Source organism: Lissotriton helveticus, chromosome 7 (assembly GCF_964261635.1).
Source record: "Lissotriton helveticus chromosome 7, aLisHel1.1, whole genome shotgun sequence".
Lineage (NCBI taxonomy): Eukaryota > Metazoa > Chordata > Amphibia > Caudata > Salamandridae > Lissotriton > Lissotriton helveticus.
This window is the reverse complement of record NC_136068.1, coordinates 1,669,271,811-1,669,295,473: the sequence shown is the minus strand read 5'-3', so window position 1 is coordinate 1,669,295,473 and position 23,663 is coordinate 1,669,271,811. Positions and strand designations below refer to the sequence as shown.

The 23,663-nt window shown below is 43.0% G+C and overlaps 1 protein-coding gene across 2 annotated transcripts in view; it reads left to right on the top strand.

Moving 5' to 3' along the window:
- The window catches only part of LOC144767607 (putative methyltransferase DDB_G0268948), a 652,594-nt gene that overhangs the window by 333,969 nt on the left and 294,962 nt on the right, over nt 1–23,663 (top strand). Inside the window, exon 6 of one of the 2 annotated variants that reach the window (XM_078651008.1) lies at nt 15,947–16,134. The exons of the other annotated variant lie outside the window; for it this stretch is intronic. Within the exon in view, the coding sequence (XP_078507134.1) occupies nt 15,947–16,134 (188 nt within the window). The remainder of the gene's footprint in view (nt 1–15,946; nt 16,135–23,663) is intronic. 2 annotated transcript variants of the gene reach the window in all.

Below are 23,663 nucleotides of genomic sequence, written 5' to 3'. Positions count from 1 at the left end.
GCTACCAGAACATACGTGGAGCTGGTCACATTGTTGTCAACAACAAATATATTCTTTCTGATCACAGCTGAAGCGACCTTTGGTCTGATGGAATGGGCCTGTGTTGTCATTGATGTCACTGATGTGGATCCTCAGAGTATATCTAACATCTGGAATATTTACAGATCCTTCAGCTGTGCAAGGTTGTGAATCACAAAAGAAAACAAGTATTTATGGTAAGAAAGCAGATTAATATTGGGGTGGATGGTTTCCCACCTCAAAGAACTATGGCCCTGGGAAACCACAAATCTAAACGGCACTCTACCCCCAGGTAGCACTGGCACAGAGGAGAGAGGCTTAACTTAGGGCAATGTGTAAAGTATTCATGCAGTAATAAATTCAAAACACCAAACAAACAAAAACAATTGTTAATAAACAAACTGATAACAAAATGACAAACATCCAATAAGGGGAACTGGATATATGAATTTTTAATGAACTAGGTGGAAATAGTGCCAAATAGAGTGAATGATAGGCTATAGCCACAGTAGACCAGGATCCACGTGATCTGGGAGGCAAACCATAATGGATCCTGAGGCCGGATAGACCAAGCGCCATGACCTGCTAAAGGATTTATACCTTTGCACTTAGTTTACAAAATGGACGTCAGAATATTTTTAAGTCGGGAATGTTTGCAGTGATAAGGCTCCCAGACATAGACTTTAGGACTATGGGCCTTGATCCAGCAAAGACCTTGAGCAAGATCCAGTGCAAGTCCAGTGTTTTTTTCTGCTTGCAACCCTGTAGCTATACAGGAGGTAAACCCATTGGCCCTTGGAGTCCCCTTCTTGGCCCAAAGCACAATAAGGAGGTGATCCAGTCCTTCGGGTTATAACAGTCAGAGTCTAGTCCTCTTCTGATCTCCTGTAAGTGTTCTGATGAGGGTTCCTATAGATGTCACATGTATGGATAACACTAGTCTCTGGGTGAGGGTGCCTCCCGGCTCCTCTCTAGTAATGGGATGAATGTTTCCAGGGGTTACCATACCCACAATTTCAACCGTTCATGTATGACTTACTACAAACAGTCCCACAGTGCAAATTACTTTTTAGATTTACTTGCTAATTAGGTTTCTGGGCCCATCCTAACTGGTCTCTTTCAAAGGGGTAGAGAATACCTCCCAAAACCCAGGCTATTTCATAGCTCTGGGAGCAGTTTTCACACCTCATTAATGCGAATCACAGGCAGACCAGCTATCAGTAGGCTACAGATATTTAGCCTACTAGAGGCTCAGATATGTAAAAGGTAGCTTTATAAAAGTTGCTTTTCCTTATTGCATTGGATTCACAATATAGACTTTTGCAGCTGTTTCCTGTCAACATTGATAGATTAAATTTTATAATCTGTTCTTTGACAATGTGTAGGTTTTAGCTATAGTCCTTCTAGTGAAAATAGCTTTTGGGGGCTAGTTCCTGGACGAAAAAGCCAACATAGTTTTTCAAATGTGCCACTTTTAACCCCCTTGCATGCTGAGGGCATACTGGACACATCCACCACAGTGGTTCCAGCACAGCCTAGTATTAGGAGCAGGTAATCCCCTTAGTGCTAACATCAGTGGGTATTCCTTTTTCAGTTTTGAGGTTGGGTTGTTGGGGAAGAGCGTTCCCAACATCCCAGTGCCTTTTTTTGTTTGAAATGATAATTGCACACTTTGCGATATCATTACATTGAAGGTGTATTGAGCCAATAGGCTCATTTGACTTTTACTGCATTGATGCTTGAGGCATATCTCAGACCTCTGATGACTAATTTCAATGGGAGAGGTACCGTGGCAAAGGAGTATCCCTCCCTAGGGTGTTCCTGCTTGGAAAGTATAACAGAAGGATGAGGGCCAAGCGTAGGTCGACCCAGTAGAAATCAGGGAAATCAGGGAGTCCTTTTGTTGAGGGGAGGATGCCCCTTTGCAAATGGGTTAGTGCTTCCAACTACCCCACACCATAAAAGTATTTCTTCCTCCATGGGAGTCAGATGGGAGGCCATTACCTCCAGTCTGCCACCCGGGAGGCAGAAACGCCACTAGACACTGGAGACTATTCTTTTTTATTGCAGAAAGGGGTGGTGGTTTGAGCCACCAAGGCATGGGGCCAAACCCCCGAACCAATAAATAAAGCTACAATCTTTTTGCTGTCTGTGTCTGCAAAAAAAGGGTCTGTTTTCACTGGAAAACTGTGATGTGTCCATGTTGCATTTTGGGCCCCTTTCTGCCGCAGGCACTAGACCTACCCACAAAAGTGAGGTACCATTTTTTGGGGGAGATTTTCGAAAATGCTAAGTGGCAGGAAATATATGGTTTGGCACAGATTCCTGGACTTTGCATCACAGAAATGTGAGGGAAATTGCTTTTTGTTCCAAGCTTGAAGTTTGCAAGAGCTTCTGGGTAAGAAAGCATGATGAACGCTGTGCATGTAATTCAGCTCTGCATGTTTCTGAAAGCTGAGAATATGGATGGTGACTTTAGCACAGCAAACCTTTCATTGATCCAGTTTTTCAAGAAAAAAAGGCACTTTTTTGCAGAGCACTATTTTCCTGTTCTCCGAAACCAAACATAATTTAGCTACAGTTTGGCTATTTCCTTTGTCACCTCTGGGAGAATCAACAAACCCTGCATTCCCTTAGAATCTCAGGAAATTTGAAAAAAGGTTGCATATTGGCGTGAATACCTTATCTGGAAAAAGGTTATGGAGGCCTAAACATGAACTACCCCAAATAGCCAAGAAAGGTACTTAGCATTTTAGGAGAAAGTTTTGACCGCAGGACTTTAAGCTGCTGCAGTTAGACATCATGTAGTAGATCTGAAGTCATGTTTACAGGTCCTCTCTGTGGATGGCAAAATAAGGTGCTGCAGTCCACAGGTACCATACACTAGTGCTTGTAGGGAAGATAAACATAGCATCACTATAAGATGATTAACGGAATACTGAACATTTTCAAATATTTACCCCAGTCACACCTCTGGGTTAAATCAATTGTATTTTTGTTCACCATGCTGCCCCAGTTTAGACCCAGCAGTATGCAAATCTGTCTTGATCCTGCTCCCTATGGGAACAGTCCAGCCCAATTTGCTACGCCAGGTCCTCACTGGACCAGAAAATAAGCGTCCTTGGACCGGTTTCAGGGCATCACCCCTCATCAACCAGGCTAGCTTGATTCCAGTAGCATAACAAGCATGGTACCTACATCTGGGCATACCCTTTCCACTTAGGGTGACTATAGCAAAAACAAATGGTCAAGGGTTTCTTATTTCCAGTCCAGGGAGAACCTTGCCTTTCAGTTCCGGCTAGACTGTTCAAATGAGGAGCGGGGTCAATACATATTTGCATATGGCTTGGTCCTAACTGGAATAGCATGTCGAGAAAAAAATATGGATTTAGGGAAATATGCCAATCAGGAATAAGCCACTTTAACCATGTTTAAAGGGGAGAACAGGCGTCTTACTCCTGTTTAGCAGGGATACAACTGCACAACATTCTAATCCCAGCAAAAATAGTGTCCATAAAATGGCAAAAAATCTGGGGTGACTATGCAGAAATTTGAAACAGTTATATCTTTATCATTTATTGGGAATTATGAGTGCAATGTATTATGGATGGATGTGTGGCTACAATGATCACATTACTTTGCCAAACCTATGTAAGTTCCTCAATAGGATATAGGGGTGTAACGTCATGGGATGATATGTTGGACATTCAATAGGCCATAGTATCAGAATATTATAAATCCAACATATTTAATTCTTAATAGTGCTTTCAAAAGTAATGCCAAATGGCGTTAATAATAATAGCACTATTGCAATGGATGGCGTCTTCCCAGCCGCCTGCTACTACACATACTGCTAGTGGGTTACCTGTTACATATCGGCCCTTTCAATTTCGTCCCGCCCAATCTGGGGCGGGGGTCATTGGCAGGGGGCAGACAGCAGTTTTTGGGGCATGTTGGAATTATAACAAAGGATTTTGCAGTCAGCAGTTCTGTCGATATAAACATGAGTGCTCCCAACGTGGGGGCAGGCACCCTATCACTCAATGTTTTCCAGGACAGCGATTTGGCGATCAGGGGCGGGGACAGCGGGGTAGAGGCCAGTCTTTTCAGTTTGTCCCAAAGGGCTCCAACACCTATTAGGGTGGAGTTTTTGGAGAGATGGTTGGCAGACTAACCGGACACTGATGCAGCAAATAGATTGTTTTGGGGCTTCAATGTGGGTTTTAGGATTGGTTATCTTGGTCCACGCCAGAGCAGGTGGTCGGACAACTTGAAGTCTGCTAAGGAATTCCCCCGAGTCGTGCATGAAAAGATGAGGGCTGAAGTGGAGGCAGGGAGGGTTGCTGGTCCTTTTGTACATTGTCCAATGCCCGATTTGATTGTGTGTCCTCTGGGGGTGGTGCACAAGAAGAAAGCTGGGGAGTTCCGCCTGATACATCATTTGTCTTGGCCCGAAGGCTCCTCTGTCAATGATTTTATCGCACCTGAGAAATCTAGTGTGTCTTACGCATCAGTTGATAATGCTTTGAGGTTGGTGAGATTGGCGGGGCGGGCGGCACAATTGGCTAAAAGTGACCTCTAGTCGGCATTCCGTCTTTTACCCATTCACCTGACTGATTTTGGTCTGCTGGAGATGCATTTTCAAGGGGAGTTCTATGTGGATAAAGTGTTGCCCATGGGGTGTTTACAGTGGCACTTTACTTACATCAGTGGCCATGAGCTAGTTTGCCATTATCTGGACGATTTTTTGTTCATTGGTGTTTAGAATACAGGGCAGTCGGCTTTGCAAACTTTTCAAGCTATGACTCAGGAACTCGGTGTGCCTTTGGCTCATGACAAGACAGAAGGGCCCAGTACAACCTTGACCTTTTTGGGGATAGAAATTGACACTCTGGCCATGGTGGCAAGACTGCCAGCAGACAAGGTACAGGACATTTCAGCATTTTTGTTATCAGTGGTGGAAGAGCAGAAACAGGAGCTCAGATGTCTCGGTATGTCTTTGTCTGGAGCCTCTCTCCCACATCATAGAGTGCGCATTTCTGCTGCGGTTCGGGCGGATTTGTACATCTGGCTAACCTTTCTTCAGGATTTCAATGGAGTATCTTTGTTTTTTGCGGACGAAGATATGATTTGGCAAGTACAGGTCTATACGGATGCTTCTGGTGCTAAAGGCTTTGGCATTTTCTGGGAGGGGCGGTGGTGCGCCGAAAGTTGGCCTTTGCACTGGCAACGTCAGGGCCACAGTATTGCTTTTTTGGAGTTGTTTCCACTGCTGGTTGCGCTGTACATCTGGGGTGAGGAATTTACGACCAGGACTGTTTTATTACATGTGGATAACTTGGCTGTGGTCAATTTGATTAACAGACAAAGGGCAAAGGACCTGCATGTGTTGAGGTTGCTGCGTGCATTCATGCCCAGGTGTTTGGAGCTGAATATTATTTTCAAAGCGAGACACATTCCAGGAGTTAATAATTGTATAGCAGACGCTTTGTCTCGTTTTCAGTAGGAGGAATTCTGCCGGCTGGCTGCTGGGGCAGAGCGCATCAAAACTCAGATCCCGCAGTACGTCTGGGCATGGGGGGATTGAGGATTGTTCAGTTGGTTGAGAATTCAGTGGCTGTTTCTACAAGACAAAGATACCTACAGGCATGGAACGAATTATTGAGCTATGGTAACAGGTTTCCTAATCATGGGGGGATGTCAGAGGAAAAGTGCTTATTACATTTTGTCTTGCACCTGATTGATAAGGGTCTTTCTCATACCACTATTTCTGGCAAATTGGCTGACATTTCATTTTATGGGCAGCTGCAGTGGGGGAGGGATCCTGTGGGGGGGCTTTTGGTAAAAAGGTCCTGAAAGGTTTGGGTAGGCAACAGGCTGGTTCTAAGCGGTTGCGGCAGCCAGTGACTTTTGATTTGCTTCAGAGGACGTTGTCCCAGTTGTCTTCTTGCTGCTACAATGATTTTGAGTGTGGGAAGTTTTGGTTATGTTTTTTATGGTTATTTTTTGGGCATTCAGGGCTTCGGAGTTACTGGGTTTACGGACCAGGGCTGGCATGCATAGTGATGAGGTCATGGTGGAGGGCAACAGATTGCGGCTTTGGCTGAGGGCTTCCAAGACTGATCAGTTGGGTAGGAGTAAATGGGTTTTCTTGGGCAGGAGTGGTTTGGATTTTTGTTGCCTGGTTCGGGAATGGGAGGTTTTTAGGGTCTCTTCTTTTTTCAGGCCTGGTGTGATATTTTGTCATACTGATGGGAGTCCAATTTCTACTGCTCAGTTGTTGGCGGTTTTGAGGAAGGTGGTACTGCAGTTGGGGGAGAATCCTCTGTTTTTTGGTACGCACTTGTTCCGTATTGGGGCAGATACTGAGGCTGCCAGATTGGGATGGTACTGGCCACAAATACACAGAATTGGGAGATGGAGGTCCAAATGCTGCGAAAAGTATGTTAGGAAGTAGTTTTCAGTTGTATTCTTTTCTTGTTAATACTTGTTTATCTGCCTAGGTTCCTTGCAAAGGATTGTCAAAGGTAAACAGACAACTTGGATTGTGGGACACTCCTTCGTTAAATGGGATGCGGTTTATGCTGAGCAACAGCTTTGTGGGAGATCACTTGGACTCAGCAGTTTGAGCCATGAGGTGCTATGGAATGGTAAAGGGGAATGCGTTGGGGGGTTTGTTTCCCTTGTTGTCAGCTCTCTGCGTGGGGGGGGCCTCCGGATTTGCTGGTTATTCACCTCAGCGAGAACGATCTTGTGGACCTCTCTGGCCTGACTTTGATAAAACTAATGAAATTGGAGCTGTCTGTCATCAAAGACACCTGGGTGAGCACCATGGTGATTTGGACGGAATTTGTACTGCGGCTGCACTAGAGAGGAGCAAGAAATCAAGCAGCTATTGAAAGAGCACGGAGAAAACTTAATAGAGCTATGCAAATATTTTGTCAGTGCGTGTGAGTTCACGTTTAATCTCACACTCATATACAGCTTACTGAAGGGCATCTTTTTCAAGAGGATGGGGTCCACTTGTCTCAGATGGGGCAGGCATTCTATTTATTGGAATTGAGGGATTTGATTGCTCAGCTATTAGACGAGCATCTGTGGTGCTCTACAAGATGGGTTTGAGACTTCCAATTGGTGGGGCAGGAAAACTCAATTCGGTTTTCCTGGTTGGCGGTTTTTCTGGGGGGTGGGCAGCCTGGAGCGGGTTGGTCCATCCTCAAAGGGCAGTAAAAGGAAAGGAGGGGGTATCAACAAGAATCAGTTCTTATGGGTTTGTTTGGGTTAACTTGGTGGGGGTTCATCTTTCATAAGGATTGCTAAGATAAGTTGGGGAATTTTGGTTTATTAAATAATGAATTGCAAGATGTTTTTGATTTGTTAATTTTTGCACCTGTCTTAATAAAGTGGTCTTTCTTGCTACCCAAGAAGTTGTGGACAGTGAGTTATTGCGCAAGGAGGGACCCAGGGGGAGCCGAGCGCGAGCCGGTCTCTCCCCTGGGTTTGTTCGCGCGAGGACAGTGGCTACAGGTGCGGGGGGGTTTAGCTAATTGAGCGTGAGGGAGAAAGGCATAAATCGGAGTGGTAAGGGCGGGAAAGGTACTGTGCTGGCGGGAGGTGGGTGGCGTAGGTTGTTTTTTGTCCCACCCACCCTTCCCTCTTTTTTTTCCTTTTTCCTTTTTTCAGACCCTGTATGGTAGTTGTTTTCGCTATGCTTTGGGTACTGCCAAAGCTGTCTCTCCGGGTTGCTACGCTAAGACAGGTTCATGCTCCTATTTTTAGTCAGTAGGCGTTTTTCTGGGGGTGGTCTGCCTGGAGCGGGTTGGTCCATCCTCAAAGGGCAGTAAAAGGAAAGTAGGGGTGTATCAACAAGAGTCAGTTCTTCTGGGTTTGTTTGGGTTAATTTGGTGGGGGTTCATCTTTCATGAGGATTGCTAAGATAAGTTGGGGAATTTTGGTTTATTAAATAATGAATTGCAAGATTTTGTGCTTAATGCCACGCCTCTGGAATAGTCTCCCAATATCCCTCAGGCTGTGTGTAGATCATCTTCCTTTTAGAAAAATGCAAAAAACTTTCTTGTTTAAACAGTAGATCACAGTAGCTTTTAGCATCCCTTCCTCTTAACTCTCTGTAGAAGCCAAAAGCGCGGAGATACTCCTTTGGGAGTGAAGCCAATCTTCCAAATTATAAAACAATGCTCCAATGTCAATACGGTCCCCCCACCCAACAAAACCCAGGACCAATGCAACGAGCTCGCGGATTTCTTTCACGACAAAGTTCAAAATATTTACTCCACATTCCCAATTGCAGCCACATCCCTGGACTCGAGTAACTCACTCCCCCCGAGGCCACCTCCCCACCCAGACCAGCCCTCCCTCGAGCACTTCCACCCTCTGGACCTTGACACCTTAAGCAAGGTGGCACGACAAGTCAAGTCGAGCTCCCCTGTGATCCTGCCCCTCCAGAGATCCTGATGCAGGCTAGCAAAATCACCCTGCCTACAATCCTGGATCTCCTCAACACATCCATATCCGCTTGCTCAGTTCCCATGGCTTGGAAACAGGCCATGGTACGGGCACTATTAAAGAAACCCAGCCTAGACCCAGACGACTATTCCAGCTATCGCCCCATCTCACTTCTCCCCTGGGCGAGCAAGGTGTTAGAGAAGCACATAAATGCGCAGCTGGTCCAGTTCCTGGAGGACCACTCTCTACTACATACATCCCAGACTGGCTTCAGACCGAAGCACGGCACGGAAACCGCCTTACTAGCAGTCACCAAAGAAACTAGAAGGATACTGGACCAGGGAGGATCAGTGGCAGTGATCCTCCTTGACCTAAGTGCCGCCTTCGATACGGTCAGCTATACCACCTTGCTAGACCGTCTCTATAACATCGGAGTTTCAGGTGACGCTTTAAGGTGGTTTGACTCCTTTCTGTCTGGGAGGTCGTTTCAGATCTTCGACGGAAAGACAGTGTCCTCCAGGAAACCCTTGAGCTGCGGAGTGCCACAGGGCTCCTCTCTGAGCCCTGTACTGTTCAACGTGTACATGAGGCCGCTGGCGGGTGTTGTCGAACCATATGGCATTAAAATCGTGTCATATGCTGACGACACCCAGCTTGTGGTCTCGCTGGCCACGGAGAACAACACTCACTCCCCAGCAGACCTGCTAAATTGCCTAGAGGACGTTAAGGGATGGATGACCAACTCCTACCTTAAACTAAACGGAGATAAGACGGAGCTCATGCTCCTAGGCCCAACCTCCCCTGCGTCTTTCACCTCCTTGTGGCCCAGTGCTCTGGGTTCCCCCCCCACTACCAAGGAAAGTGTTAAAAGCCTGGGAGTATGGCTAGACAACAAACTTTCCTTTTCCACCCAGGCCAAAAAACTGTCCGCCACCTGTTTTGGCCTACTTAGAGTTCTGAGGAAAGTGCTCCCGCTACTTCCCCTAGAGGCCAAAAAGGTGGCAGTACAAGGTCTGATCCAATCCCGCCTGGACTCAAACAATGCTCTATACCTAGGGGCCCCGGAGATGACCCTCAGGAAATTGCAAATTGTTCAAAATTGCGCAGCACGCACCCTGCTGAAAATTCCGCGCATCCAGTCGGCCAGACCTGCTCTGAAAAGTCTCCACTGGCTGCCAGTGAGGCAGAGAGTGGCCTTTAAGGCACTATGCTTGGCGCACCGCGCTTTTTGGAAAACAGGCCCTGCCATAAACATTGGCCTGGTCACCCCCTACCACTCTAAGAGGAACCTTCGGTCGACGGAGGCGTTCCTCGCTGTTGTTCCCAGAGTGAAGCGAGCCAGGTCTGGAGGTAGGCTGTTCTCCTTGAACACCGCCAGGCTCTGGAATGCTCTTCCCATCTCACTCCGCTCCAACCCAGACCTACTTGCATTCCGGAAAAATCTAAAGACACTGCTATTTGCTCAATCCTATGTACCTTAGCTCCTTTCAGCCACTTTCCCTTCAACCCAGCGCTTGGACGCCTGCGGGCAGCAACCGCGCTCAATAAATATTTTTACAATTACAATTACAATTACAAGCCAGCGCGACACAAACCCGCAAATAAATAAATAAGATGTTTTTGATTAGTTAATTTTTGCACCTGTCTTAATAAAGTGGCATTTCTTGCTACCCAAGAAGTTGTGGACAGTGAGTTATTGCTCAAACAGTTCTTTGGGTCGCGCTAGTACTATGCTGTTCTTACGCATCACTGCCAATTAAGTAGTTGTGCACATTACCGACACGCACCTCTGCCAATTAAATTAAGTTGGTGTGCGCTTCACCTTTGTTGCATAGCACACACCTCTGCCAATTATGTTGGTGTGCACACCCGCACCAATTACCAGCAATGCTAACAGTACGTACCTAAGATGGCAACTTGCAGATATGATAAGTGAACTCTTTCACATATATTGATGTGCGCATCACCGACAGGCACCACAGCTAATTATGCTTGTGTGCTTATCACCAACACACATCACTACCTATGTTCCCTTTAGCTGAGCGTGCGCGCGCGCACACCCTTGCCTCCTCTTGCACTCGGATTGTCTCTGAGAGCACCCAGGCAGCTTCCAGGAGCAAAAGGGACAATAAAAGGACATTTTGCGATCGCCAACTGGAAAGTGTTTTCACACCGGCTTCATGGCGTGGAGGAAATGTCCTTTTATTGTTTCTTTAGCTAGGTGTGACATCTCTCTAATGGAGCATTTGAGGAGGCACTGTGAAATAAACGCTTTACTCCGGATTATTTTGTTTAAAAGGTTGGCTTATACTTTTTTACTGAGCCTCTTTTTCGTTCATTATCGTATAGGAGAGCTCGGGTTGTGCTGTGCGTTCATCAGTTTTCAGGCAACAATAAAATGTCAAGATATCTCATGATTAATGTTCCTGCTGGAGAAAGATGAGTCTTTGTCTTGTGGCAATTTTGACTTATCATAAAGTAGTGTAGAGGGTTAATATTACTGCTGCAAAGAACATATACCATGCAAATTTCATAACTGTATTTATGTGGATAACTCAAGTGGTTACTGCTTTTGTCACAGAGATCCTTTTCTTACTTGCAGTTCATTAGTTACAATCCTAATAAAGCACAGTGACCTACACATTGTTATTGAAGAGCTGCTTGCAAACTGCAGAGCATAGGTTAGAACTTTATGCTTTTTTCAAGAGCTTCCATTATCCTAATGTTGCTAAAAAATAGTTTGTTTGGGTAGAAATTGGGGTATATTTACATGGCAATAGCGAAGCGTGGCATTAAGCACAAAATGCTAACACCACCCTTCGCCATTCCAAAAATCCAGGATGCACTGTATTTACAAAGATACAGTGGAACCCTATGTTTTCACTAGAGCTGATGCTAAAGTAAGCTGCCTAGTGCCAACGTAGGCTACCTTGCACCATACTGCAAGGGTGCCCGCGTTGAGAGAATGATTGTCTATGTGCAGCAAGGTGTCCCTTTGTGCACATAAACAATCACAAATGGCAATGTGTAACTTCTATGTGTGCTGCATTGTGCAGCACACATAGAAGTTGCAAATCATAATTTTTTTAAATGATTGTTTATATGCAGAAAGGGACACCTTCCTGCACATAAACATTAATTCAAGGCGTTTTAACAGTTTCTATGTGTGCTACAGAATTGGGCACACATAGAAACAGCAAAAATTAGGAGAAATAAAGCATTCCTCCTCATTTCGCCATGTTAAGGCTAGGTTTTCCCGGGTCCTAACTTCAAAACCAATCAATGTTGCGGCACAATGCCCACCACAAGAGCCATTGCCCGTCCCTTTCACTCTAAGCATAGCATGAAAGGGAGCCTTATTTACAAGCTAGCGTTAATGTTTATGTTTATGTTTATGGAATTTATAGAGCGTACGTATACCAACAGTCTCATGGCACTATGAGGAGAGGAGAGCTGTCCCTCAGGACTCTAACAATATGCTTGGGTGAATAACCATGTTTTTAGTTTTTTGCTAAAACTGGTATATTCTGAGATTAGTCTGATTTCGATTGGTAGGGAATTCCAGAGTGTAGGACCTAGTAACAAAAAGCGCGAGCCACCCGTTCTCTTTCTTTCAAATCTAGGAGTCGTCAACAAGACCATATGGTCAATCTAAGATTCCGTTTAGGCAAGTATCTTGACATCTTAGTGGATATGAACTTGGGTCCTGTATCACGTAGTGCGTTAAAGACCATGCAACTGGTCTTGAACATGGATCGCTGTATCACAGGAAGTCAATGAAGCTGCTTCATCAGTGGTTTAGTGTGGCAGTGTCTTGGTTGTTAAAACACCAGCCTGGCCGCTTGATTTTAGATAAGCTGTAGCCTATGAGTTTGGTTAGCAGGAAGTCCTAGGTGAATGGACTTGACATAGTCCAACCGGGACATTATTAGGGCAAGCAAAATAGCTATGGTAGCCTGCCTGGAAAAAAATCCTGATTTTCTTGAAGGTCCTCAATTGATACATGCATGTGGATTAAACCAGGCTAATCTGTTCCTGAATAGAGAGATTAGCGTTTATCTTGATTCCCATACTTTTAACTGAATTGTTGGATATTAGAAGGGTGCCCCGCTAGCAGTGTGCTGATATCCACTGTTCTATTCTGTTATTAGAGATAATTATCTCTGTTTTATCAGAGTTTAATTTGAGATCATTATGAGTCATCCACTCCTTGATGAAAAGCATAGTATGTTGAAATAAGCCCTTGGAATCATTTGCATCATCAAGCGGGAATATCAACTGCATGTCGTCTGCATAATTATATACCTTCACTCCTTTTTCTTGGAGAGCATGAATCAGAGGTCAGATATTTATATTAAACAGATGGGGTGAAAGAGAGGACCCCTGAGGTACCCCACATGTAGTGTTAACGCTAGAGGAATTAAAGGGTGCCAGTCTAACGGACTGGGAGCGCTCCCTTAAGAAAAAAAGCATCCAATCCAGAGCAGTGCCACTCAGACCTGCTGCTGCCATCCTATCCACTAAGATTGAAAGATCCATGGTATCAAAGGCAGCAGACAGGTCTAAAAGTACCAAGGCCTGTGTACACTCCCTGTCTTCTCCCTCCTTCAGGTCATACATAACACTTAAAATGAATGATTCTGTAGAGTAAGATAGTCGAAAACCTGCCTGATGGGAATTCAGGAAGTAAGATTCTTCGATGAAGGCACATAGGAGTTTAGCCACATGTGCCTCCAGCAATTTGGCCAGGTACGGAAGGAGCGAGATAGGCCTATAGTTGCTCAGGTTGTTAGGGTCTACTCCTGCTATTTTTTGTAATTGCACTAACACTGCCTCTTTGAAGGCAAGAGGGACTACCCCTTGCTCCAGAGAGGTATTTAGAAGAGAGAGAAAAGTAGCCAGGAAATGAGAGAGCAGTTCTTTTTGTATACTAGCAGGACAGTGGTCATTGGGGGAGCCAGACTGAACCTTATTTCTAAGTTCTTACAGTCGCACTGGGGTGATCTTTTGGAAATGCGATATCGCTGTTGGATTTTCGTATTTATTTATTTATTTATTTATTTGAAAGTTATATATAGCGCAAACAAGACCCTTACGGGTATCAGAGCGCTTTACAATAAAAGTGTATAGGTATAACAAATCAAAAAAAAAAAGAATAAGCAAAACGATAAGATACAAAGCACAGGTCGAACATTATGAGTAGAGTAGAGCGAATTACAACAAAAGTGTATAGGCATAACAAAAACAAAAGAAATAATTAGGACCGTAAGAGTAGAGTCAAGATGCTGAATACATGAACATAGGACAGATCAGACATTGTGGATATTATGGCTAAAGCAAGATAAAAATGACTGGCTACAATGACAAACATAGATAAAGGGGCAGGTCAGATAGTGTGCAAGACCAAACCATACAAATATGAAGGTTCTGGGTAGCACATTGATGATTAAAAGTCACAATGAGTAGAATAAAGCTGTCCATATAATAGTTAAGCATTCGATTGGTAGATAAGATAATGGAATAAGGGTTATCCCCTGACCATTTAAGTAATGTTTATGTAACTTTTGCCATAAAAAAGCCTTTTACTTTCAGTTTGAAGGAACGGATGGATGGGTTTCATCTAATTTCTGGTGGCAGGGCATTCCATATCCTTGGTGCCATTCCAGAGAAGGAACGATTATACGTTTTTTTCTTCATGAATTTTTGTGGTTTCAGAAGGAAGTTTTCCGCACTTCTTGTTGATCTTGATCCTCCAGAAATTATGAGTTTTTGTGTGAGATAGCTTGGGGCACTATGATGTAGGGCCTTGTGCGTCAAGCAAGCTACTTTCAGGTGAATTCTGGCTTCAAGTGGCAGCCAGTTTAAGGATTTCAGATCCGGGGAGATGTGGGCCCTTTTTTTTTGAGCCAGTGATGAGTCCCGCTGCTGCGTTGGTGGAGGCTCTAAGAGGAGCTGTGGAGGTTTTGGGAAGTCCGCATAACAAGACACTGCCATAGTCCAGCCTCGGTAGAACTAAGGCCTGCACTGCTAACTTGAAGTCAGTTGGGGGTAAGAAGGGCTTAACCTTCCTTAGTGTGTTGAACTGAAAGTTTGCTCCTTTCGTTGCATTACAAATATGCTTCTGCATATTGAGGTTGCAATCCAGGGTTATACCTAGTGATTTTGCCGAGTCAACAATGGTTGGTTGAGCATCTAGTGCTGTGAGGTGTTGTATAAGATTGTGCATAGTGGGGACTTTGGCGGGGGGAGCAATGAGGAGGAATTCAGTTTTTGAGGCATTCAATTTGAGGTGAATTCACAGCCAGCCAGGATTGGGTGATCTTAAGAGTATTGTTGAGCAAAGTAATGTTGTCCAAGGTATTGATCTTGAGGTAGAGTTGGGTATCGTCTGCATACATGTAGATTTGCACATTGGAGGTTTGTAGCAGATCGGTAAGAGGTTCCATGAATAGGTTGACGAGTGTAGGGGATGATGAGGAGCCTTGTGGGACTCCTAGTGTGACCGGAACCGATTTGGACAGTGTGTTGTTGATCTTGAATTTTTGAGTCCGGTTTTGTAAGAAGGCGGAGAACCAATCGAGCACTGGACCTGAAAGACCCATTCTGTGTTTCAACAGATCAATTAAGTGTTCATGTGTGACCGTATAGAACGCTGAGGAGAGGTCTAATAGAATGAGGAGACATGCTTCATTGCGATCAAGGAGTTGAAGTGCATCATCAATGATGTGTATCATAGCTGTTTCAGTGCTGTGATTTGCGCGGAAGCCGGATTGGTGTTTGTTTAGGAGGTTAAAATGGTCGATATGTTTTGTAAGTTGGTGGTGGACGTATTTTTCCAGAAGTTTGGCCAGGGTGGGAATATTGGAGATAGGGCGGTAGTTGTTGAGGTCCATGGGGTCAGCTGTGGCTTTCTTAAGGATGGGAGACACTTGTCCAATCTTTAGTGCATCAGGGATGCTGCCTTGTTGAAGAGAGCTGTTGATGATCTTGGTCCACAAAGGTAGTAACATCGGTGTCAGATCTTTAACCGCCTTAGCGGGGAGAGGGTCAGTGTGGTGATTAGATGGTTTCAAGATACTGAGAAATTTGCCTATAGATTCTTCAGAATAGGAGTGAAAATGTGACCATGTTGCATCATTTTTCACTCTAAACTTGGATAGGATTTGTAGAGAAGCGTTAGGGGGTAGATGGGGGTGTTGGTGATGGGGTAAGAATGAGAGATTAGGTCCTTGAGGAGATCTTTCTTGATGTTCTCCGTCTTGAGGTTAAAGTGGCTAGAAAAGTCATCACAAGATGGTTGTGGGAGAGTTAGATCAAGAGGTCGTTGAGGTTGATCCTTCGATTGCGATTTGATTAATTCAAAAAGTTTTTGGGGACGATTTCTTGCCTGGTCAAGTTGTTGGGTAAAGAAGTCTGCTTTGGTGCGTTTGACCTTATGAAAATAAGCATTTCTCTTTCTTTTTAGAGTCAGGAGGTACTTGGCGGCTGGTACTGATCTCCAGTTGCGTTCGGCAGTTCTGAGGGCACGTCTGTCCTCGTTAAGGTTTCCATTCCAAGTGACTGGTGGAAATGGAGTTCTGGATGGCCTTGATTTTTTCAACAAAGAAGGTGTTCAACTCGGCACACAAGGCCTGAGAGGGAGTGATGCCCAAGGTAATTCGGTCAGGACTAGAAAGCTCTCTAACAATTTTAAAAATATCTCTAGATTTGTTACTAGAGCTGAGCACCCAAGGAGAATAGAAGGCCTTTTTTGCCTCCACTATGGCAGCCTTGTATTCAGTGAGCGCTTTTTCATAGCTTTCCCTTAAGCCTCCTGAAGTGGCTTAACACTACCTTTAAAATAAGGTGAAGCCCCTATTACCACGTCAAAAGTGAATATGTCCCACATAGTCTTATTAGTAGTGCTAACCCAAACAACTGGGGTCAACCCACCACTGAGGTAAGTTTTAAATCCTGAGTTTTTGCTTCTACAGACCAAACACTCAAATATGCTGCCTACTAGTATCGATGACATGTGATTCCTATATCCTTTAATCCTCATTGTCTTTTGTAACATTTTCTATAGACTGATTTACATACATCTGATTAATTTTCTCTGTATAATGTATGTGTGTGATGTAAAGTGCTCTAACACCCTACACTGGTATGAGTTGTATTGTACAACAAATGTATGGTGTGTGAGAGGTGGGTATTTGAAAGATGAGATATACTTTTGGAGGGTGGTAGTGAGGAAATCCATGGAGAAGGAGTTCATTAGTGGGCCCCTAAAAAAGATTGTTGCATGTGCGCCACTACAGGCACTTAGGGAGCAGTGTGTTGCTCGTCGTGGAGATATACCATATATACCACAAACTCACTGTTTGATACTGCTGCTTTTTATAGATTTCTACTTGTCTCATTCTCATTAATAAGCCAGTTGGTGTTTTTATTTTTTTATTTAACAAACTGTACTTAAACACTTTGCAAAGTGTCCACTTGATTGATATTGAAATTCTTTGTATGTATGATTTTTTAAACAAAATATAATTGTTTTTATTTAAAATAAAAAACTGTTTTCATATTAATGCACAATTTTCGCTGTACTTGGTGTTGATCCAGGCCAGGCCTTGCACTTCTGGCGGCAGCCGCAGCTAGGGCTGGAAAATCACAGCTCCAAGATCTGTTTGTGCTGTGTGCCTCTGAACCTATTGACCTTGTCAGAGGATTGCTTTCCTCGCTGCACAGCTCCACCTGGTAGCTGTTGCCCCCTGACCCTTCTAGGTCCTATGTTGGAGGCCACGATTCCTGGTGGTCCAGTGGGAAGCATCTCTGCTTCTGGCAGGATGAGGGAGCAGTAGAAGAGAGCGGAAACAGAGAAAGGAAAGTGGGGAAGATAAAGAGGTGCAAGGAGACAAGACAAAAACTTTAAAAAAGGGAAGAACAAGATAAAGACAAGTAAGAGAGATAGAGTGGAAGTGGATAGGGATAAGAAAAGGTGTGAAGAGGAGAAAAGAGACTCATTATGATAGCAAAGAGAGAGGAATGATACATAGAATGATTAGGGAATACGATTCCTTGTCACTAGAGTTCGTTGGTGCAAGGAGCCCACTGCACCCCTGTAATGGGTGTCTTTTAATAACAACCCAAAGATGAGGGGCGTTTTTCTCTGGCTTAGATTAGGGGCAATGGTACCCTTGCTAATCTGCTGATTTTGGTAGCTCTCGTGCGGCACATACTTACATATTAAGTTGTTGCGTGTTTTCAGTGCACGCAGCCTTGCCTGTAGTGCACGAAGCACGTTTATTGTGGTACATAAAGAAATTAGAGGGAACATTGACCACTACCTATTACTCTGTTTCCATTTTATTTATTTGTAAGTGTCACTTGCTAAATTTGCTGTTGTGCGTATCACTGACATGCACCAATTGCCAGCAATTACCAGCAATGCTAGCTGCACTTAAGTCAAAGTCAAATTCATTTATTTGGTTTAGTTCTCTGCTGAGAACAACACATTTAAAAAATGCATTTGTTATTAAATATTAATATGATAATCATTTCAATACCATTTTAAAAAAGTTTTAAAAAATGTAAACAAATTATAACATACAAATTCGTCAGGGAGTGATTTAAGAAGCAAAATCAAACCTTGTATTGAAGTACTATTGCATCTAGTTTGGATTAATTTTAAATACCGATTTTTGGCCTCAACTAAGGTTGAATTAGGGCATTCAAACAGTACATGCTGCATTCCTCCATTACAGAGATTACAAATACTAGTGTAATATAATGTAATGTAAAAGGGTACTTGTGAAGCGCACGGCTACTCCACAGAGTGTCCGGGCGTTAAGGACCATAAATCAGAGAAAAAAGAATTAAACAACCATGTTACGGAAAAGCCCTATCAACTGTTCTTGCTGAAACAGTCAGGTCTTCAACAGGTGGCATTTTCGTTGTGGTTCCACTTAAAAGTAAATGATTTTAAGAGGAGCATCCCGAGCCGTAATAAAATAATGCATCACCAAACTCCATGCCTTAAGGTAAAACTAATGTGCTGTTGCAAATGTTTGTATTCTATTGACTCTGCATAAAGTTCATAATGATGTAATTTGGAACAATGTTTAATGTTGAGATCGTAACTCATTCTCTGTGTTAAATGTTTTAAAAAGAGCCTCAAGTGCACAAGAGTCCAAGATTTCAATAGTGAAGTTGTATAGTTCGATAATTTAAAAGCTGTAAATGTTTTAACCCCTTCCACGCTGATGACGAGCTGGGCCCGTCATGAGGTAGCCTCCTGCTATGCTGATGACGAGCCCAGCTCGTCACGTAACATGCGCTTTTAAAAATCTCTGCGTACGAGCGGAATTCCGCCCGCACCCATGCGGTTAAAAAGAGCCTCAAGTGCACAAGAGTCCAAGATTTCAATAGTGCAGTCGTTTAGTTCGATAATTTAAAAGCTATAATTAAATTTTGACTAAAAGTATACTTCGATGATTTGATCTCAAAAGTCTCAGTTTTTAATAAAATAAAAATCTTAAGGTATCTTCTTCTGCATTTATAAGATTATAAGCCCATCTTATGATGTTAGTGATAGCTCTGGCATATGAACTAACTAAAGAAAGGTCAAGGCGCAGAGCTTGTGCAGGAACTGCTTGGTGGACTTTAATCATTTTATGAAATATTTTCCCTAAATTAGTTTGTATTTGTTGCCACTGTTTTATTGGAATGTATTCCAAAGCGTACGATAAAATGGGTGGAATTTAGGAACTAAAAACCTGTAAAAGAGGGTAAAAGTGACTGTACCCAGACAAGGAATATAAACGTTGGAGAGGCCCGACATGTAAGTCTGCTTTACGGCCCAAATGCTGCATATGAGGGGAATTTCGTAATGTTTGTGTAAATGTTCACCCTAAATAAGAACATTCTTTAACCACATCCAGCGGTTTTCACCCTAAAGTCCAATTGAATTTTATATATTGTTTTCTTCCTCTGAACGGAACTATTTTCATTTTAGTTATATTTGAAACTAATTTTTTTTTTGCTGTATATCTGGTTGGTACTTGTAAATTCCTTTGTATGCCGAATGGGGTAAGGTCTAAAAAAACACATAATCGGCATACATAATAATATGTATTCTACACAATTATATTATTTGGGGGAAGTTAATGATCTGTGTAAAACAATGCAGGAGATCACTTAAGTATAGAGAGAAAAGGAGAGGGGCTAAAAGGCAACCTTGCCTAAGACCGTTCAGTGTGGCTATTGGTCGAATGAGTCCCTTCTCTCTCCCCATTTGTACTTGGCACCATGTTTCTGAATATAATGATGTAATTATATGAAGAAGATTATTCGGAATTCCCAATTTTCTAAGTATATTCCAGAATATAGATCTGTCTACTCTGTCAAATGCTGTCGTAAAATCTACAAAGACAGCGTAGACGACCTGAGATTGCGACACAACATATTTATCTATTACTGTTTGTAACACCGCAATTTTGTCAGTTATGGAGTGTTTTTGTCGGAATACAGCTTGATTTATAGGGATCACTCCACTTGAGAGAGCCCAGTCCTTCAGATATTCCCGGACGCTTGCCGCAAAGATCTTCCCTGTAGTGTCTAAAAAGGCAATCTGTCGATAATTGCACAGAAGCAACCGAGAACCCTTCTTATAGATGGGGATCATGATGCTACCCAGCCATGATTTGGGGATTTCACCGGTGGCATAGCAGTGAGAATAGAGGGGGGCTAGAAAGTTACTTCATTCTTCTGGGTTGCTTTGAAGTACTTTTATCGTAATCGGGTCCCGACCCATTGCAGCAGAAGATCTAGCATTCTTTATATTATATTCTATTTGCCAAGCTACTAGAGCAAGGTTATCTTGAATATTTTCCTCTAATTTGCTTCTTGCTTGCTCCGAGCTTTCTTGCCTCGAATTTAATTTGCATAAGTCGGGTAGATATGTTTCCCATTCAGTTGGGGGAACTGGTGAGGCTTGCAGGGATTTCTTTATACCTGTTTCTTTGGCAATTAAGCTCCAGTATACTTGATTATTTTTTGTTTGGCTGCAATCTGAATAGCAACCCAGTTTTGATCCTGTTGAGTTTTACGATGTTTTTCTTTTTCCCTCTGGGGCGATTCTTTAAGATTTGTATTTCTTGGTGTCTAATCTCTGTGAAATGTTGAAAATGGAAGCTAATTAGTTTATTTAGTGCAATTGCTCTTTTATCTGGGTTGTTTCTTTCACGATTTCCCACTGGGGAATCCCGATGTTTTAAGATATCCTGCAGGGATAGCACTATTTTATTAAGGACTAATTCAAAATTTCGTGTTGGTTCTGAAGAAAAGACGGTCTGTAATTCTTGTGTGGTAATGATTTCTGAATTCAAATTGTTGATTGTTGTAGAGTTTCATGAGGGCCACCCTTGAACCTGGTTCACGACTACAGTACTATGCAAATGCATGATAGACCTTGAAGAGATAGGTTGCAATAATATTCCTGTTAGGACATATAATATTGCATGATCGCTTCCCTGTGTGAATTTGGTGCTCAATTTTAATATTCTCCCAAATAGATCTTGGCTGCAAATCATGTAATCAAAAATCGATGAGCTGAAATTACATTTTCTTGTGCAGGCTGCTGGAATGTCTCCTTCTTTACATCCATTTAGAATAACTCCATTTAGTACTGGATAGAGAGGAGAGTAATATTTTCCCACGATTATCTGCTTTTATCCCTGGGGGAAATAGTGGTGTTGGGATTGACAGAGCTTCCTCTGGTTCACCATGTTCCGATTTTTCTAAGAGAACGTAAGAAATGTTCCTGTTAAAGTCTCCTGTTAGAAAAACTGAGGGGAATCCTTTTCCTTCCATCGCCTTTTCTATTTCCTCAAATATTTCGATCATAAGAACATTCTTTTTGGAGGCTGGAGGGATGTAGATGTTAAAAATGACTAGATCATATGACATATCCATATGCTCGTACCAGTGCTTGACCTTAATACATAGTATATACGTTAAATGCATAGGAATGACTTCCTGGTCCCAAACGTAATCTTTGTGTAAAAGGTTTGCAAGTCCACCTTTAGCTAACAGATTCGGCCGGGATGTCGAATACAAAGTAATTGTTTTGGTCAAATGTTTTGGTTGTCCAGGTTTCTTGGAAAGCCACTATCGCCAGAGTGTCTTCCAAAATTAGTGCAAGTTTGTCCTGATTTTTCCTTGCTATATCCCAGGACCCGATACTCAAGCTTCTATTAAAAAGGGAGTTTGTTTACCCTTCCCTGTTTGTGGGTACTTAAATTCTCCGAGATCCAGGACCAGTGATTTTCTTTTGGTGTAATCTGCTTTTTAACTACGTTTTTATTCCAGATCTTTCACTCTCCATTCTTAATCGAGTTGATTATATTTTCGTTGGGAATGCTGACAGGATTATTGATGCCGCTAGATGTTCGATCAAAGTGATGGATTTTCATTTTGTTATTTTCCTTGGGTATTTCCTGCATTTGATTTTCTTTGTTGTTTACGACTGCAACGTCAAATCTATTTTAATGGAGGATATCACTTTCTTTTAAAATTATTGCAGGTATCACGTGAGACCAGAATTCACACTTAACTAAGATGGTAGTACACTGGTGCCATGCTTTTATCACGTTGGCGTCGTAGTGCCTCACCTCCCGCATGCACAGGTCTAGCTTGCCTGTGCCATCCAGTTGCCCATGTCACTAGCTCTCCCCCCACAATGCGCGCATGATCTGCTCTATTGTGTCAGCTTGCAAGATTGGGCTCAAGCTTCTGCGGCACTAATGGCTTCCCAAAGCATTTACAACTTCCTATAACCTCAGGCTAAGTGGTTCTCAGGATTCGTGGTCAGCTCCACCCAAAAAATATCTGCACTTCTTTACCTGTTCTCCCAAATATTTTGCACTCTGGAGCCACTGTGGGACAACAAGGAAGGCTCATCCCACGATCTTCACCAAATTGTAGTAACAACAAGGCACTGATGACAGTAAGTAGTGGTTTAATGGGGAACAGGCATGTGACATCCTAATGCCACAAGTACAACCTCCAACTGACATTACACTGTATTCCAACCCCCACATTTTAGAACCATAGGTCAATTATCCTAGATACTGTTCACTGAAGAAAATGAAATGGAAGTTTATAATCCCCTCAATTGATTATACATGGTCTCTGATTTGGTTGTAGCCCTTTTTTAGATCCTAATCCAAAGTTAGGTGCAAGCAAATTAAAAAGAAACTGGTTAGTGCTAATCAAGATAAAAAGTAATTCGCATAAACTATGCCCACAAAAAGACAAAACTGTCAAAGTTATATCCCCAAATTTCAATGCAGCGATTGCCCAGCGACCCAATAGATCCTCTTTGATTTTTTTAATCTGTCCCAGCCCAAATCTTTTCAATATAGCAACTCCTCTTACAGTAGAAGTCTGTCGCGAGCAACTAACAATTTCCAACCCAAGATCATTGAGCCACCCTCTATTTTTCCACGGTAAATGACTTTCTTGAATACATAGTATGTCAACACCCATAGTTTTCAGCATCTGTCCTATTACACCCCTTTTTTTCTATCATTTAGCCCACACACATTCCATGAGCAAATTGATATCTTACCCATTATCCTGTCTATTTAAAAACTTATCACAGACCTTGAGCATATTGTATAGAACATCAAATGTATTAAGATGAGAAAGCACAAAAACGAGTCCAGTTTGAGTTTTGTCTACCAATGATTGGCCATTTACTGTTTTTCCTTGCCCCCAGAACCCCCTTCCCATCCCCACCCTCCCCTTCCATGCAACCCCCCATGCCCCCCCACCCTCAAAGAACCCATCCAACAGAGGCGTAAGGACTGGAGTCCTCATTGATGGTGGGTGGTGCAAAGAAATCTCCCTGACCGTACCTGGCCGTGCCTAGTTAACACCCTAAATAAAGATACCCATTTCGAAAAAAAATAGAAAACACGAAGAGGAAATAAATCTTTCCCTAAATAAACTTACATTGTATCCACACATTGCTGATCTTTGATCTCAGATACAAAAAAGGTTGTTTTCCCCTTTTTAATTTTGCAGGGTTTAATAAGAACACCTGGCCCCCCTTCGCTTGAATGGGTGACATTAACTGCCTAAGCCTCCAGCGTTGCTGTACAGTTACCTGACAGAAATCAGGTCGAACAAAGAATTCGTGCCCC